This window comes from Triticum urartu, chromosome 5A (genome assembly GCF_056163025.1).
Source record: "Triticum urartu cultivar PI428250 chromosome 5A, HENAU_Tu73, whole genome shotgun sequence".
NCBI classification, from domain to species: Eukaryota; Viridiplantae; Streptophyta; class Magnoliopsida; order Poales; family Poaceae; genus Triticum; species Triticum urartu.
In genome coordinates this window covers 540,736,665-540,751,436 of record NC_141877.1, presented here as the reverse complement: position 1 = coordinate 540,751,436, position 14,772 = coordinate 540,736,665, and the positions used below count along the sequence as shown (strand labels likewise).

Below are 14,772 nucleotides of genomic sequence, written 5' to 3'. Positions count from 1 at the left end.
GCTTAATTCGACAGGACGAGATATTGGCGCTGCCCTGGCCGTCACTCACTCTGGTGCATGCAATAATGACCGGCCAGCCTTGAGTGTTGGCCTACGAACATCCACATATATATAGGCTAATGTAGTGGCGGGTTGGATGCACCGTTCACAATAAAAATGGAAGGCGACAGTAGGTCTTGCCGAAGTGCATGCATGCCCGCGTAGCGCGTAGGGCCAACCGGCCAAGCTATGATGCATGCAGCCGAGTCACGGACGCTAGATTGTTTCATCGAAAATCCTATACATTTTCTTCTCGATGAAACCAATGAAGATATATTAGTTTTCTCATCTTAACATAAAGAAGTAAATTAGCTAGCTCAAGCGCAGCACGGACTCTTGGACTAACACGTACGCGGGTGCGCACATCAGGCGGGGTCTCCAAGAGCCAACATCTCTTGGTACTTACATGTAGTCGACATTGGTTTCATCCCTGCAGGTCGCAATCGATCACGCCGCCCGGCCGGCCTGCCATATATTATACATACACGACACCTTGTAGAATTAACTAGCATCAATAGCTCCAACGTAAAACGTCACCGCTCACCAAAACGGCAATACCTATAGCGGCAGGGTGACTTGCACGCTGATGAGCGAATAGTCCAGACACTGCCCGAACCCCACCCCCCAAAAAAAAGTCATCATCAGACCCCCTAAACTCAGCTCATTTGTCCGAGATGTTCGAGACCCTTCATATCCAATCCATATATGGGGTGAACATATGACGGTTTAGACATGGTGGACATGTCGGATCATCCCGCGCCGGCCCATCCCAACCCCACAAAAAAACCTCATTTCGGGACCAAACCCTAGCCAGCCTCTCTCTTCACCCTCTACTCTGCTCCCCTTTCAGTCCTCTCCCCATTCGCTCCCCTCCCCTCACCATGGCCAGATCTGGCAACGACTCCTCATCTGAACCCAACCCTGTGGATTGGGACACTCTCGCGGCGAAGTCTTATGAGGAGCTGGCCATCCCCGTCGGTCACGGATGGATAGTGGCGGGAGCTCAAGCTTCGAATCCATCCTGGTGGCCCGACGGGGCAGCTCCAGCTCCTCACACAACCACACCGTCTTGTCGCGGTCTATGCCCTTCCCGGTGAGGCGTCCAATGGCACTCGTCACCTCTAGCCCCTGCTCCTCTCGGCCGGTGCTGGGTGCTGGTCCCGGTACCTTCGGCCCGCGACTTCCCGAGTCATAGTCGTAGGCAGCTCGTCACGCGAGGCAGGCGGCCAGGACCGGATCTAGCCACTCCGTTTGCGGCTCCTGCAAATCCGCCCCAATCGCCTTGCCCTTCGATTCTGAGCACGCGCTCATGTGCAGCGTCCTACGATCGCATCGTTGACCAAGGCTGAGACGAACTGCCGTAGTCGCCGCCGCAAAAATGTGAAAGCATTGTGGCTCGGCCTTGAGGAGTCCGAGCGGCTCGCAAAGGAGAAGGCTGACACAACCGCCAAAGCAAGCAGCCTCGCCAAGGAGCAGGCCCACGCGGCCCAACGTCGGGTCGGGATCCCCTGCTCGTCCGATTCCTCCGGCACCTGCAGTGACTCCAACGGCCTCCGGGCGCCGACACATACGATGACTTCGATGCCACCATCGTTACTCCAAAGATAACAAGGGGAAGGACCCGGCGAGGAAATGATGAAATTTATCACCATCTAATTGATCTAGTCATAGATCGTACCAACCTATCGAACTATGTATGTACTGAAATTGTCGTGTCCGGTTATATGTCCAATCTATCAATACTATATGTGTTTAATTTATCTATGTTGTGTTGATCTATGTTGCATGGGAATGTGAGGGTTTGGATATGAAAGGCACGGCTGTGTACACGGACAAATGAGGGGGTGAGCCAACGCTCTTCACGAGCGTGTCCGCAGACGTACTAGGGGGCTAAAACTTGGTTTGTCAGGTTGTTGATGCTCTAACACCCAAGCACATCTATAGCAGGCCGAAACCTGTGCTCAGCTTTCTTATGAGAGACCTGAATATAACAAGCCTGCACCGCATAGGATTCCCGCAAACCCATATTGAATTTGCTTGCTTGCTCGTTCTGGTTCCCGATAACCAGATTCCCGTAAACCTGTGCTCGTACTACTTCTGCCCGCCGCCGGCAGGCCACTACAAGCAGTTGCCGGACCCGGTTTGGCGATCTACATATCAATCTGGTTATCGCATTGGAATCTCTACTCGCCGCTATAAACTCTCCAGTGAAGAACTTACTACTTTTCTGTGTGAGAGAAAAAATCTAATGGCATCTTTTGCACATTCAGTCTACAGCCTAAAACCAACACCTCAACTGTTCCAAAGCCTCAGCAGACCACAACATCACAATCTCACTCAAAGCCCAAAATAACATTCAACAAACATAGCTGCGTTACACTTAAAACCTAGTCAAAATAGCACCACACGGGCAGTGTTAATGTGCTAAATCCAGTGACAATGATCATGCCCGGAGGACCCCAAGTTGTTGATCAAACATATCGTACACCATCAAAACCTGTAAAGCGACAATAAGAAAATTATTGTGAGAATAGCCACAAAGTTTCAGTCATGGTACGGAGGGGATGAACATTTGAAAGCAACAATACAGTGCATTGAGGTGTAGACCAGTCAAACATTTCACTGGTTACTGAACTTTTGAAAGCTGATCAACAGTGAGGTTGACAAGGTTTCATCGGTGTGCAGAGCAGAGTACATATTCGACCATAAGTTGTATACCAGGGACTAGGCTAATAAGTAGTAGCCAACTAGCTACTGTATAGGATTAGAATACATTACAGGCAATACACTAGAAATACGGGTAGTAGCTGTTTCCACTATGAAATAAGGGCACAAAGTTAAGTGCGTAACTGAAACAGTCTGAGCCGATTCACATTGCATCTCTGAGAAAAGGAGAAACCCTGTAACCAACATTTACCTTCCTATCTTGCAAAATAAACAAGATCTACTCCACTTTTGCAACTTTTCTTTGCTCGATTTGGCCAGTCAATTCACATTGCATCTCAGTCCAACTGGTTGGGACCAGCGTACCACCTAGAGAAAAACAAGGGTAGCAGCATCAGCACAATTCTGCCTGAATCATACAATATGAGGAACAACTGTAACTAATTTCTTCACTCACTGCACGATGCATACTTGCATCCTGAAATTAATGGCGAGTAATTTGGTATGGGAGTAACAGAAAGCTTACCCGCTATACTTTGGGCAGAAACAACTCCAAGTTCATTCTTGGCAGTCGAAAGGTAGTATGCCCTTGCATCACCAAGAGAGAGCTTCAGCATGATGTAAGGTTTGCAATCTGGTCAAAAGTATAGATGGCAAGACTAGAAGCTGGTTGATAAATAATCAAATGAATAATTTCTGGAAATAAAGTGCCTTGAAGCATGCAGATGCACATGACCAAGACTCCAAGAGAAAACAACTAGGATGCCACGTTCCTCCCTAAAGGATACAACCAGAGCTCTAACAATATCGCCAGGTCGATATGACTGGTACATATACACCTTGTCAATCTCAGTTGCACGAACATCTTGCTGCCTACAAACATAAGAGCATGGCATGAGGAACTTTCCTGCAATACACTGTCTATTAGCCACAAGAAAAACGATTAACAAAAGCAATCGACCATAAACACTTTGGCAATCTACTAAAAAAAAATCATACAATAAATCTATGAGAGCACTACTAAATGGCAGCATAGCAGCAACAGATATTTCATGAACAAGGGCCAATACCTTATCATGCCAGTGAACTTTTCCTTGACAGCCTTTGAGTCAACACACATTATATCTGCAGACGCCATTCTAGCCATAACCTTTGTCACCTGCAACAGTAACAACCTTCAGCAATTAGCACTGCCGCCATTTAAAACAAGTTGGCATGCAAATCTGTCTCAGCTAAACCCACTACAGTAAGAGATGGTTGTGCCACTACCAAGAGCAGAGTATATAGATGTAAGACTCCCCCCCCCCCCCCCCCCCCCCTCTTTAATTTCTTGAAATCAAAGGGCAAGCCCAGGTTCCATTTTCATGAAACACCAAACTCCCCTTATCCATTATGTAAAGTCATCTTCACAGGTCAATGAGGACACGATACAAAGAAAATCTTCATAAACGTACCTGATATTGTTTGGGGAGCAAGCAGCTATATAACCTTGTTTACTGCTAGGCCCAACACACGAACAATAGGCTGGTTGTTCACAAACTTTACACGAATTTCAAGTCAGCAAGGCTTTACGGGGCTGTTTGGATTGCAGCCCTTGGCTGCCAAACGAAAATATTGGTCATTGACCAAGCCTGGCTTCCCGTTTGGATGGGAACCAATATTTTGGTGCGCCCAGCCCACTCCAGCTTTCCTAGTTCAACTCGACGCCAAAAAGTTGGCAAGTCTGGGGCGGCCAAATCCTGCGCCAATAAATTGGCTAGCCAACGATTGGCAGGGCTCACATAGGCGAGAACCAAACAGCCCCTACAAGTTAACAAGGTCTATAAACACTAAGATGAGACTCTTAAGTCTGAAGTGATACATGCACATACATCACTAAAGAAAAGTGGTTGCCTATGTTGATGTCGGTCCTTTTGCACAGGCAATGCTGGTGATTTGTGCCAGTTAAGCTAACTGCAAGCATATGCCTATACGGCACCAGCCATTCCGACATGAAAAGCAAGATTACAGACGGCAACAGCAGCCAGCTCCTAATTCAACCATGGCAAATAGATGGGTACACACGGCATCCACTCAGCGCTAACGAAATTCGGCGAAACACAATCCGGGCACTGAACATCAAGCTTCTCCAATCAACGGTGTTCTGGGAACAGAGAGAGATCTTACACGGGCAATGACGATGCTCCCCGGCTGCGGCACGGCTCCGTGCGCCTTGTGCCCGACCACCTCCACCGTGGACCTCTGCAGCCAAACCAAAAGGCCAACCAATCAATCAGAAGAAGCAGCGCGAGGAGCGAAGGGACGGACAGCCCCAGAAACCCTAGGTAAACCCACCAGGTCGGAGGAGCCGGGGGCGGGGGCCACGAAGCGGCGGCGGCCGGTGACCGACGCGCGCACGGAGCGGCCGTCGGCGTAGGCGCCGCGCCCGGCCTCGAGGGACGAGGAGGGCCCGAGGAGCTCCCCCGGGGTGACCACCACCTCGGCGCCGCCGTCGTGCTCCATTGCCGTGGCCGCCATTGGTTGGGGGTTTGGGTTCGGGGGAATGCGAGGAGAGGGTTTCGCTCTGCCTGTTTCGGGTGACTTGTGGGCTGAACACTCCCCGTTGATTTGAGGCCGCACGGCCCAAGGAGTTGCTCCAAAATGGGCCCAACTTCAGCTAAAGAAACGGCCCAAGCTTTTGGAGGTTGTGATTTGATTTATTCCTACTATTTCTTTTTCAACGATGGGTGAATTTTATTGACTCAAAATGAAGCATCAAGCTGATACAAACATAATGAGTACACACCCGGCCTTTGTATAGTTAGGATGCATACAACAAACACCAACGCACACACACAAAGGTAAATTCTCTAGCAAATAACAAAGTCATGCAAGATCAAAGTTATGCCCCAGCGAGGGAAAAAGACCCCGAAGCGATCAAAACCATAATCGACAAGCTATAGCAACAACCATATCCATATTGGGAAACATAGTTGAAAGAAAAATTCATCCTATGATCAAAACCGAAACACTATGAAGATGCATTTGCGGTTTAGATCGGATCGTTACCAACTCCGAGTTGCAGCGGAAGAAGAGTTGGTGTAGATCATAGTTGAAGTCACTCGAACCGTTCAGGAATGATCCCTCGAAAAAAAGACTGAAAGCACGACCTCTCTACAGATTACAAGCTTACAGGCTTCACAATACGACATCGCTTCACCATCTAGAATTAATCATCGCTGGAGAATTAGAGGAAGTAGAAAAGAACCTCATCGAGCTTCTCTATTATGAGGATTAAAGAGAAATAGAACTAGAGAGGGGCGCTGAAGGCAAAAGAACTTGTGTCTCCGAAGGCCAAAATCCTCTACTATATATAGGTTCAAGGGAGAGGGAGAGGTGGACAATTTGGGCAAGGATTTCCCCTCCCATTGCGCCGGCCTAGGGGGTGGTGGAGTCCAACTCCACCTCCCAATTCGGAGTCCCCTTGGGGCGCCTCCACTAATGGGTCTTAATTAGGGCCCATTATCTCCCCTAATAGGCCTTCTTTTATTTTCTTTAGCCCGTTTACTATGAATAAATTCTAGGGTCCTCCTAATCATATTAGAGCCCATTATAATTTATATTTAGGTCCTCGAAAACAATTTTCACCTATATATCATTTTTGGGTATTACCCGAAACTCTTTGGTAACCCCGAAATGCTTCTGGTTTCTCTCAAAACTATTTCTTTGAATATTTTTCTCATAACTCTTACTCCATTAACACTTAACAAATTGTGATTCCATGAAGCTTGTGACCCTATAGGTTCGGTAAAACATAGACATGAACAAAATCTCTTTCGTTCAATGATCAATAGCGGAGCCGTGGACATCTATATTGACCCCTATGAATACACGAATGATATTCCAGTGGACCTTTGGTTATCATGTGTTATTCCTTTTGCGTCACGATACTTTACAGAACCTGATGTGAAATATATCGGTATTCTCATGCTCACTATATCGGTCTCCTTGTTACTAGTTTTGTTCTTCTTTCTCGCTGACAAGTTTCGGCATCCCTGTGACCTAGTCACCTGTGTCTGGCAGATGATGATGGATGTCGTCACACTGAGAGGGCCCCAAGAATATCTCTCCATCATCGGAGGAGAAAATCCCACTCTTGAGCTATCTAGCCCCTTGTCAAAATTTTCGATGACCTGAAAGTTGTGATACATCCATTTTGTATCATGCTTTTATATTGATATTTATTGCATTATGGGTTGTAATTACACATTATGGTATAATACTTATGCATTTTCTCTCTTATTCTACAAGGTTCACATGAAAAGGGAGAATGCCGGCAGCTGGAATTCTGGACCGGAAAGGAGCAAATCTGAGATATCTATTCTGCACAACTTCAAAAGTCCTGAAAATTGACGAAGAATTATTTTGGAATATATAAAAAATATTGGGCGAAGAAAATACCAGAGGGGACCCACCAGGTGGCCACAAGCTTGGGGGTGCGTCCTACCCCCCTGGGCACGCCCTAGGGCTTGTGGGCCCCCTGGCAGGTCTCCGGTCCCATATTCTGCTGTATGGAGGGTTTTGACCTGGAAAAAAATTATATGGAAGCTTTTGGGATGAAACGCCACTGTCTCGAGGCGGAACCGGGGCAGAAGCAATCTAGGACTCCGGCGGAGCTGTTCTTGTTGGGGAACGTAGTAATTTCAAAAAAAATTCCTACGCACACGCAAGATCATGGTGATGCATAGCAACGAGAGGGGAGAGTGTTGTCTACGTACCCTCGTAGACCGAAGCGGAAGCGTTGACGCAATGTAGAGGAAGTAGTCGTACGTCTTCCCGGTCCAACCGATCCAAGCACCGTTACTCCGGCACCTCCGAGTTCTTGGCACACGTTCAGCTCGATGACGCTCCCCGGGCTCCGATCCAGCAAAGCTTCGGGGAGGAGTTCAGTCAGCACGACGGCGTGGTGACGATCTTGATGTTCAACCGTCGCAGGGCTTCGCCTAAGCACCGCTACAATATGACCGAGGTGTAATATCGTGGAGGGGGTCACCGCACACGGCTAAGGAACGATCACGAAGATCAACTTGTGTGTCTATGGGGTGCCCCCTGCCCCCGTATATAAAGGAGTGGAGGAGGGGAGGGCCGGCCCTCTCTATGGCGCGCCCTAGGGGAGTCCTACTCCCACCGGGAGTAGGATTCCCCCTTTCCTAGTCCAACTAGGAGTCCTTCCATGTAGTAGGAGTAGGAGACAAGGAAGGGGAAGCGAGAAGGGAAGGAAGGAGGGGGCGCAGCCCCTCCCCCTAGTCCAATTCGGACTAGGCCTTGGGGGGGCACGCGGCCTGCCCTAGGCAGCCCCTCTCTCTTTCCCGTATGGCCCAATAAGGCCCAATACTTCTCCCGGCGAATTCCCGTAACTCTCCGGTACTCCGAAAAATACCCGAATCACTCGGAACCTTTCCGAAGTCCGAATATAGTCGTCCAATATATCGATCTTTACATCTCGACCATTTCGAGACTCCTCGTCATGTCCCCGATCTCATCCGGGACTCCGAACTCCTTCGGTACATCAAAACTCATAAACTCATAATATAACTGTCATCGAAACCTTAAGCGTGCGAACCCTACGGGTTCGAGAACAATGTAGACATGACCGAGACACGTCTCCGGTAAATAACCAATAGCGGAACCTGGATGCTCATATTGGCTCCTACATATTCTACGAAGATCTTTATCAGTCAGACCGCATAACAACATACGTTGTTCCCTTTGTCATCGGTATGTTACTTGCCCGAGATTCGATCGTCGGTATCTCAATACCTAGTTCAATCTCGTTACCGGCAAGTCTCTTTACTCGTTCCGTAATACATCATCTCGCAACTAACTCATTAGTTGCAATGCTTGCAAGGCTTATGTGATGTGCATTACCGAGAGGGCCCAGAGATACCTCTCCGACATTCGGAGTGACAAATCCCAATCTTGAAATACGCCAACCCAACATGTACCTTTGGAGACACCTGTAGAGCTCCTTTATAATCACCCAGTTACGTTGTGACGTTTGGTAGCACACAAAGTGTTCCTCCGGTAAACGGGAGTTGCATAATCTCATAGTCATAGGAACATGTATAAGTCATGAAGAAAGCAATAGCAACATACTAAACGATCGGGTGCTAAGCTAATGGAATGGGTCATGTCAATCAGATCATTCAACTAATGATGTGATCCCGTTAATCAAATGACAACTCTTTGTCCATGGTCAGGAAACATAACCATCTTTGATTAATGAGCTAGTCAAGTAGAGGCATACTAGTGATACTCTGTTTGTCTATGTATTCACACATGTATTATGTTTCTGGTTAATACAATTCTAGCATGAATAATAAACATTTATCATGAAATAAGGAAATAAATAATAACTTTATTATTGCCTCTAGGGCATATTTCCTTCAGTTCTCCCGGGGAAACTTCCCCCGGGAGGGGGAAAATCAAAACCATGATCATTACCAACGATTCTCTCATCGAGAGGGGGTCAATCTCCATCAACATCTTCACCAGCACTATATGCTATCAAACCCTAGTTCATCTCTTGTATTTGATTTTTGTCTCAAAACCTCACATTGGTACATGTGGGTTGCTAGTAGTGTTGATTACTCCTTATAGTTGATGCTAGTTGGTTTATTCGGTGGAAGATCATATGTTCAGATCCTTAATGATATTTAATACACTCCTGATTATGAACATGAATATGCTATGTGAGTAGTTACGTTTGTTCCTGAGGACATGGGAGAAGTCTTGTTATAAGTATAAGTAATCATGTGAATTTGGTATTCGTTCGATATTTTGATGAGATGTATGTTGTCTTTCCTCTAGTTGTGTTATGTGAACGTCGACTACATGACACTTCATCATGATTTGGGCCTAGGGGAAGGCATTGGGAAGTAATAAGTAGATGATGGGTTACTAGAGTGATAGAAGCTTAAACCCTAGTTTACGCGTTGCTTCGTAAGGAGCTGATTTGGATCCACTGAAGGAAATATGCCCTAGAGGCAATAATAAAGTTATTATTTATTTCCTTATATCATGATAAATGTTTATTATTCATGCTAGAATTGTATTAACCGGAAACATAATACATGTGTGAATACATAGACAAACAGAGTGTCACTAGTATGCCTCTACTTGACTAGCTCGTTAATCAAAGATGGTTATGTTTCCTAACCATGGACAAAGAGTTGTTATTTGATTAACGAGATCACATCATTAGGTGAATGATCTGATTGACATGACCCATTCCATTAGCTTAGCACCCGATCGTTTAGTATGTTGCTATTGCTTTCTTCATGACTTATACATGTTCCTATGACTATGAGATTATGCAACTCCCGTTTGCCGGAGGAACACTTTGTGTGCTACCAAACGTCACAACGTAAATGGGTGATTATAAAGGAGCTCTACAGGTGTCTCCAAAGGTAGATGTTGGGTTGGCGTATTTCGAGATTAGGATTTGTCACTCCGATTGTCGGAGAGGTATCTCTGGGCCCTCTCGGTAATGCACATCACATAAGCCTTGCAAGCATTACAACTAATATGTTAGTTGTGAGATGATGTATTACGGAACGAGTAAAGAGACTTGCCGGTAACGAGATTGAACTAGGTATTGGATACCGACGATCGAATCTCGGGCAAGTAACATACCGATGACAAAGGGAACAACGTATGTTGTTATGCGGTCTGACCGATAAAGATCTTCGTAGAATATGTAGGAGCCAATATGGGCATCCAGGTCCCGCTATTGGTTATTGACCGGAGACGTGTCTCGGTCATGTCTACATTGTTCTCGAACCGTAGGGTCCGCACGCTTAAAGTTACGATGACAGTTATTATGAGTTTATGCATTTTGATGTATTGAAGTTAATTCGGAGTCCCGGATGCGATCACGGACATGACGAGGAGTCTCGGAATGGTCGAGACATAAAGGTTGATATATTGGAAGCCTATGTTTGGATATCGGAAGTGTTCCGGGTGAAATCGGGATTTTACTTGAGTACCGGGAGGTTACCGGAACCCCCCGGGAGCTATATGGGCCTTAATGGGCTTTAGTGGAAAGGAGAAGGGGCAGCCCAAGATGGGTCGCGCGCCTCCCCCCTCCCCTAGTCCTATTAGGACAAGGAGAGGTGGCCGGCCCCCCTCTCTCTCTTTCCCCCCTCAGCGAATCCTCTTCCAACTAGGATTGGGGGGGGGAATCCTACTCCCAGAGGGAGTAGGACTCCTCCTGCGCCCACCTCCTGGCCGGCCGCACCCCTCCCCTTGGCTCCTTTATATACGGAGGCAGGGGGCACCCTAGAACACACAATTGATCCTCGTGATCGTTCCTTATCCATGTGCGGTGCCCCCTGCCACCATATTCCACCTCGGTCATATCGTTGTAGTGCTTAGGCGAAGCCCTGCGTCGGTAGAACATCATCATCATCACCATGCCGTTGTGCTGACGGAACTCATCCCCGAAGCTTTGCTGGATCGGAGCCCGGGGAGCGTCATCGAGCTGTACATGTGCTAAGAACTCGGAGGTGCCGGAGTAACAGTGCTTGGATTGGTCGGATCGGGAAGAAGACGTACGACTACTTCCTCTACGTTGGGTCAACGCTTCCGTTGCGATCTACAAGGGTACGTAGATCATACTTTCCCCTCTCGTTTCTATGCATCACCATGATCTTGCGTGTGCGTAGGAAATTTTTTGAAATTACTACGTTCCCCAACAGTGGCATCCGAGCCAGGTTTTATGGTTTGATGTTATTTGCACGAGTAGAACACAAGTGAGTTGTGGGCGATATAAGTCATACTGCCTACCAACATGTCATACTTTGGTTCGGCGGTATTATTGGACGAGACGACCCGGACCAACATTACACGTACGCTTACGCGAGACCGGTTTCCCCGACGTGCTTTGCACATAGGTGGCTTGCGGGCGACTGTCTCTCCAACTTTAGTTGAACCAAGTGTGGCTACGCCCGGTCCTTGCGAAGGTTAAAACGGAGTCAAATTGACAAACTATCGTTGTGGTTTTGATGCGTAGGTGAGATTGGTTCTTTCTTAAGCCCGTAGCAGCCACGTAAAACTTGCAACAACAAAGTAGAGGACGTCTAACTTGTTTTTGCAGGGCATGTTGTGATGTGATATGGTCAAGACATGATGCTAAATTTTATTGTATGAGATGATCATGTTTTGTAACGAGTTATCGGCAACTGGCAGGAGCCATATGGTTGTCGCTTTATTGTATGCAATGCAATTGCGATGTAATGCTTTACTTTATTACTAAGCAGTAGTGATAGTCGTGGAAGCATAAGATTGGCGAGACGACAACGATGCTACGATGGAGATCAAGGTGTCGCGCCGGTGACGATGGTGATCATGACGGTGCTTCGGAGATGGAGATCACAGGCACAAGATGAAGATGGCCATATCATATCACTTATATTGATTGCATGTGATGTTTATCTTTTATGCATCTTATCTTGCTTTGATTGACGGTAGCATTATAAGATGATCTCTCACTAAATTATCAAGAAGTGTTCTCCCTGAGTATGCACCGTTGCCAAAGTTCGTCGTGCCCAGACACCACGTGATGATCGGGTGTGATAAGCTCTACGTCCATCTACAACGGGTGCAAGCCAGTTTTTGCACACGCAGAATACTCAGGTTAAACTTGACGAACCTAGCATATGCAGATATGGCCTCGGTACACGGAGACCGAAAGGTCGAGCGTGAATCATATAGTAGATATGATCAACATAACGATGTTCACCATTGAAAACTACTCCATCTCACGTGATGATCGGTTATGGTTTAGTTGATTTGGATCACGTGATCACTTAGAAGATTAGAGGGATGTCTATCTAAGTGGGAGTTCTTAAATAATATGATTAATTGAACTTAAATTTATCATGAACTTAGTCCCTGATAGTATCTTGCTTGTTTATGTTGATTGTAGATAGATGGCTCGTGCTGTTGTTCCGTTGAATTTTAATGCGTTCCTTGAGAAAGCAAAGTTGAAAGATGATGGTAGCAATTACACGGACTGGGTCTGTAACTTGAGGATTATCCTCATTGCTGCACAGAAGAATTACGTCCTGGAAGCACCGCTGGGTGCCAGGCCTGCTGCTGGAGCAACACCAGATGTTATGAACGTCTGGCAGAGCAAAGCTGATGACTACTCGATAGTTCAGTGTGCCATGCTTTACGGCTTAGAATCGGGACTTCAACGACGTTTTGAATGTCATGGAGCATATGAGATGTTTCAGGAGTTGAAGTTAATATTTCAAGCAAATGCCCGGATTGAGAGATATGAAGTCTCCAATAAGTTCTATAGATGCAAGATGGAGGAGAACGGTTCTGTCAGTGAGCATATACTCAAAATGTCTGGGTATAATAATCACTTGATTCAATTGGGAGTTAATCTTCCAGATGATTGCGTCATTGACAGAATTCTCCAATCACTGCCACCAAGCTACAAGAGCTTCGTGATGAACTATAATATGCAAGGGATGAACAAGACTATTCCCGAGCTCTTCGCAATGCTGAAAGCTGCGGAGGTAGAAATCAAGAAGGAGCATCAAGTGTTGATGGTCAACAAGACCACTAGTTTCAAGAAGGGCAAAGGGAAGAAGAAGGGGAACTTCAAAAAGAACAACAAGCAAGTTGCTGCTCAAGAGAAGAAACCCAAGTCTGGACCTAAGCCTGAAACTGAGTGCTTCTACTGCAAGCAGACTGGTCACTGGAAGCGGAACTACCCCAAGTATTTGGCGGATAAGAAGGATGGCAAGGTGAACAAAGGTATATGTGATATACATGTTATTGATGTGTACCTTACTAGAGCTCGCAGTAGCACCTGGGTATTTGATACTGGTTCTGTTGCTAATATTTGCAACTCAAAACAGGGACTACGGATTAAGCGAACACTGGCAAAGGACGAGGTGACGATGCGCGTGGGAAATGGTTCCAAAGTCAATGTGATCGCGGTCGGCACGCTACCTCTACATCTACCTTCGGGATTAGTATTAGACCTAAATAATTGTTATTTGGTGCCAGCGTTGAGCATGAACATTATATCTGGATCTTGTTTAATGCGAGACGGTTATTCATTTAAATCAGAGAATAATGGTTGTTCTATTTATATGAGTAATATCTTTTATGGTCATGCACCTTTGAAGAGTGGTCTATTTTTGATGAATCTCGATAGTAGTGATATGCATATTCATAATGTTGAAGCCAAAAGATGCAGAGTTGATAATGATAGTGCAACTTATTTGTGGCACTGCCGTTTAGGTCATATTGGTGTAAAGCGCATGAAGAAACTCCATACTGATGGGCTTTTGGAACCACTTGATTATGAATCACTTGGTACTTGCGAACCGTGCCTCATGGGCAAGATGACTAAAACACCGTTCTCCGGTACTATGGAGAGAGCAACAGATTTGTTGGAAATCATACATACAGATGTATGTGGTCCGATGAATATTGAGGCTCGTGGCGGATATCGTTATTTTCTCACCTTCACAGATGATTTAAGCAGATATGGGTATATCTACTTAATGAAACATAAGTCTGAAACATTTGAAAAGTTCAAAGAATTTCAGAGTGAAGTTGAAAATCATCGTAACAAGAAAATAAAGTTTCTACGATCTGATCGTGGAGGAGAATATTTGAGTTACGAGTTTGGTGTACATTTGAAACAATGCGGAATAGTTTCGCAACTCACGCCACCCGGAACACCACAGCGTAATGGTGTGTCCGAACGTCATAATCGTACTTTATTAGATATGGTGCGATCTATGATGTCTCTTACAGATTTACCGCTATCATTTTGGGGTTATGCTCTAGAGACGGCCGCATTCACGTTAAATAGGGCACCATCAAAATCCATTGAGACGACGCCTTATGAACTGTGGTTTGGCAAGAAACCAAAGTTGTCGTTCCTTAAAGTTTGGGGCTGCGATGCTTATGTGAAAAAGCTTCAACCTGATAAGCTCGAACCCAAATCGGAGAAATGTGTCTTCATAGGATACCCAAAGGAAACTGTTGGGTACACCTTCT

At 46.1% G+C, this 14,772-nt stretch overlaps 1 protein-coding gene across 2 annotated transcripts; it reads right to left on the bottom strand.

Moving 5' to 3' along the window:
* Positions 1-2,353: 2,353 nt before the first annotated feature.
* Positions 2,354-5,290, bottom strand: LOC125530882 (Nucleic acid-binding, OB-fold-like protein). Of its 2 annotated transcripts, none has more exons than XM_087521569.1 (7): positions 5,038-5,290; positions 4,870-4,944; positions 3,774-3,862; positions 3,492-3,576; positions 3,239-3,311; positions 2,957-3,072; positions 2,354-2,536 (listed from the first exon to the last, which is right to left on the bottom strand). In XM_087521569.1, exons 1-6 carry the CDS (start codon positions 5,218-5,220, stop codon positions 2,984-2,986), a joined length of 594 nt encoding a protein of 197 aa, XP_087377695.1. In that variant the 5' UTR covers positions 5,221-5,290; the 3' UTR covers positions 2,354-2,536; positions 2,957-2,983. The 2 variants fall into 2 exon arrangements, with proteins under 2 accessions (XP_087377695.1, XP_048551259.2); XM_048695302.2 differs by having other exon boundaries at positions 3,230-3,311; positions 5,038-5,289.
* Positions 5,291-14,772: the final 9,482 nt, after the last annotated feature.

Bases quoted from the DNA above. Each gene is read 5' to 3' on its own strand.
- LOC125530882 (XM_048695302.2), bottom strand. From the start codon at position 5,220: ATGGCGGCCACGGCAATGGAGCACGACGGCGGCGCCGAGGTGGTGGTC. The intron at 4,945-5,037 runs GTGGGTTTACCT...GTTTGGCTGCAG, and splicing joins CCCCCGGCTCCTCCGACCTG to AGGTCCACGGTGGAGGTGGT. The intron at 3,577-3,773 runs GTATTGGCCCTT...TTATGTTTGTAG, and splicing joins AAGTTCACTGGCATGATAAG to GCAGCAAGATGTTCGTGCAA.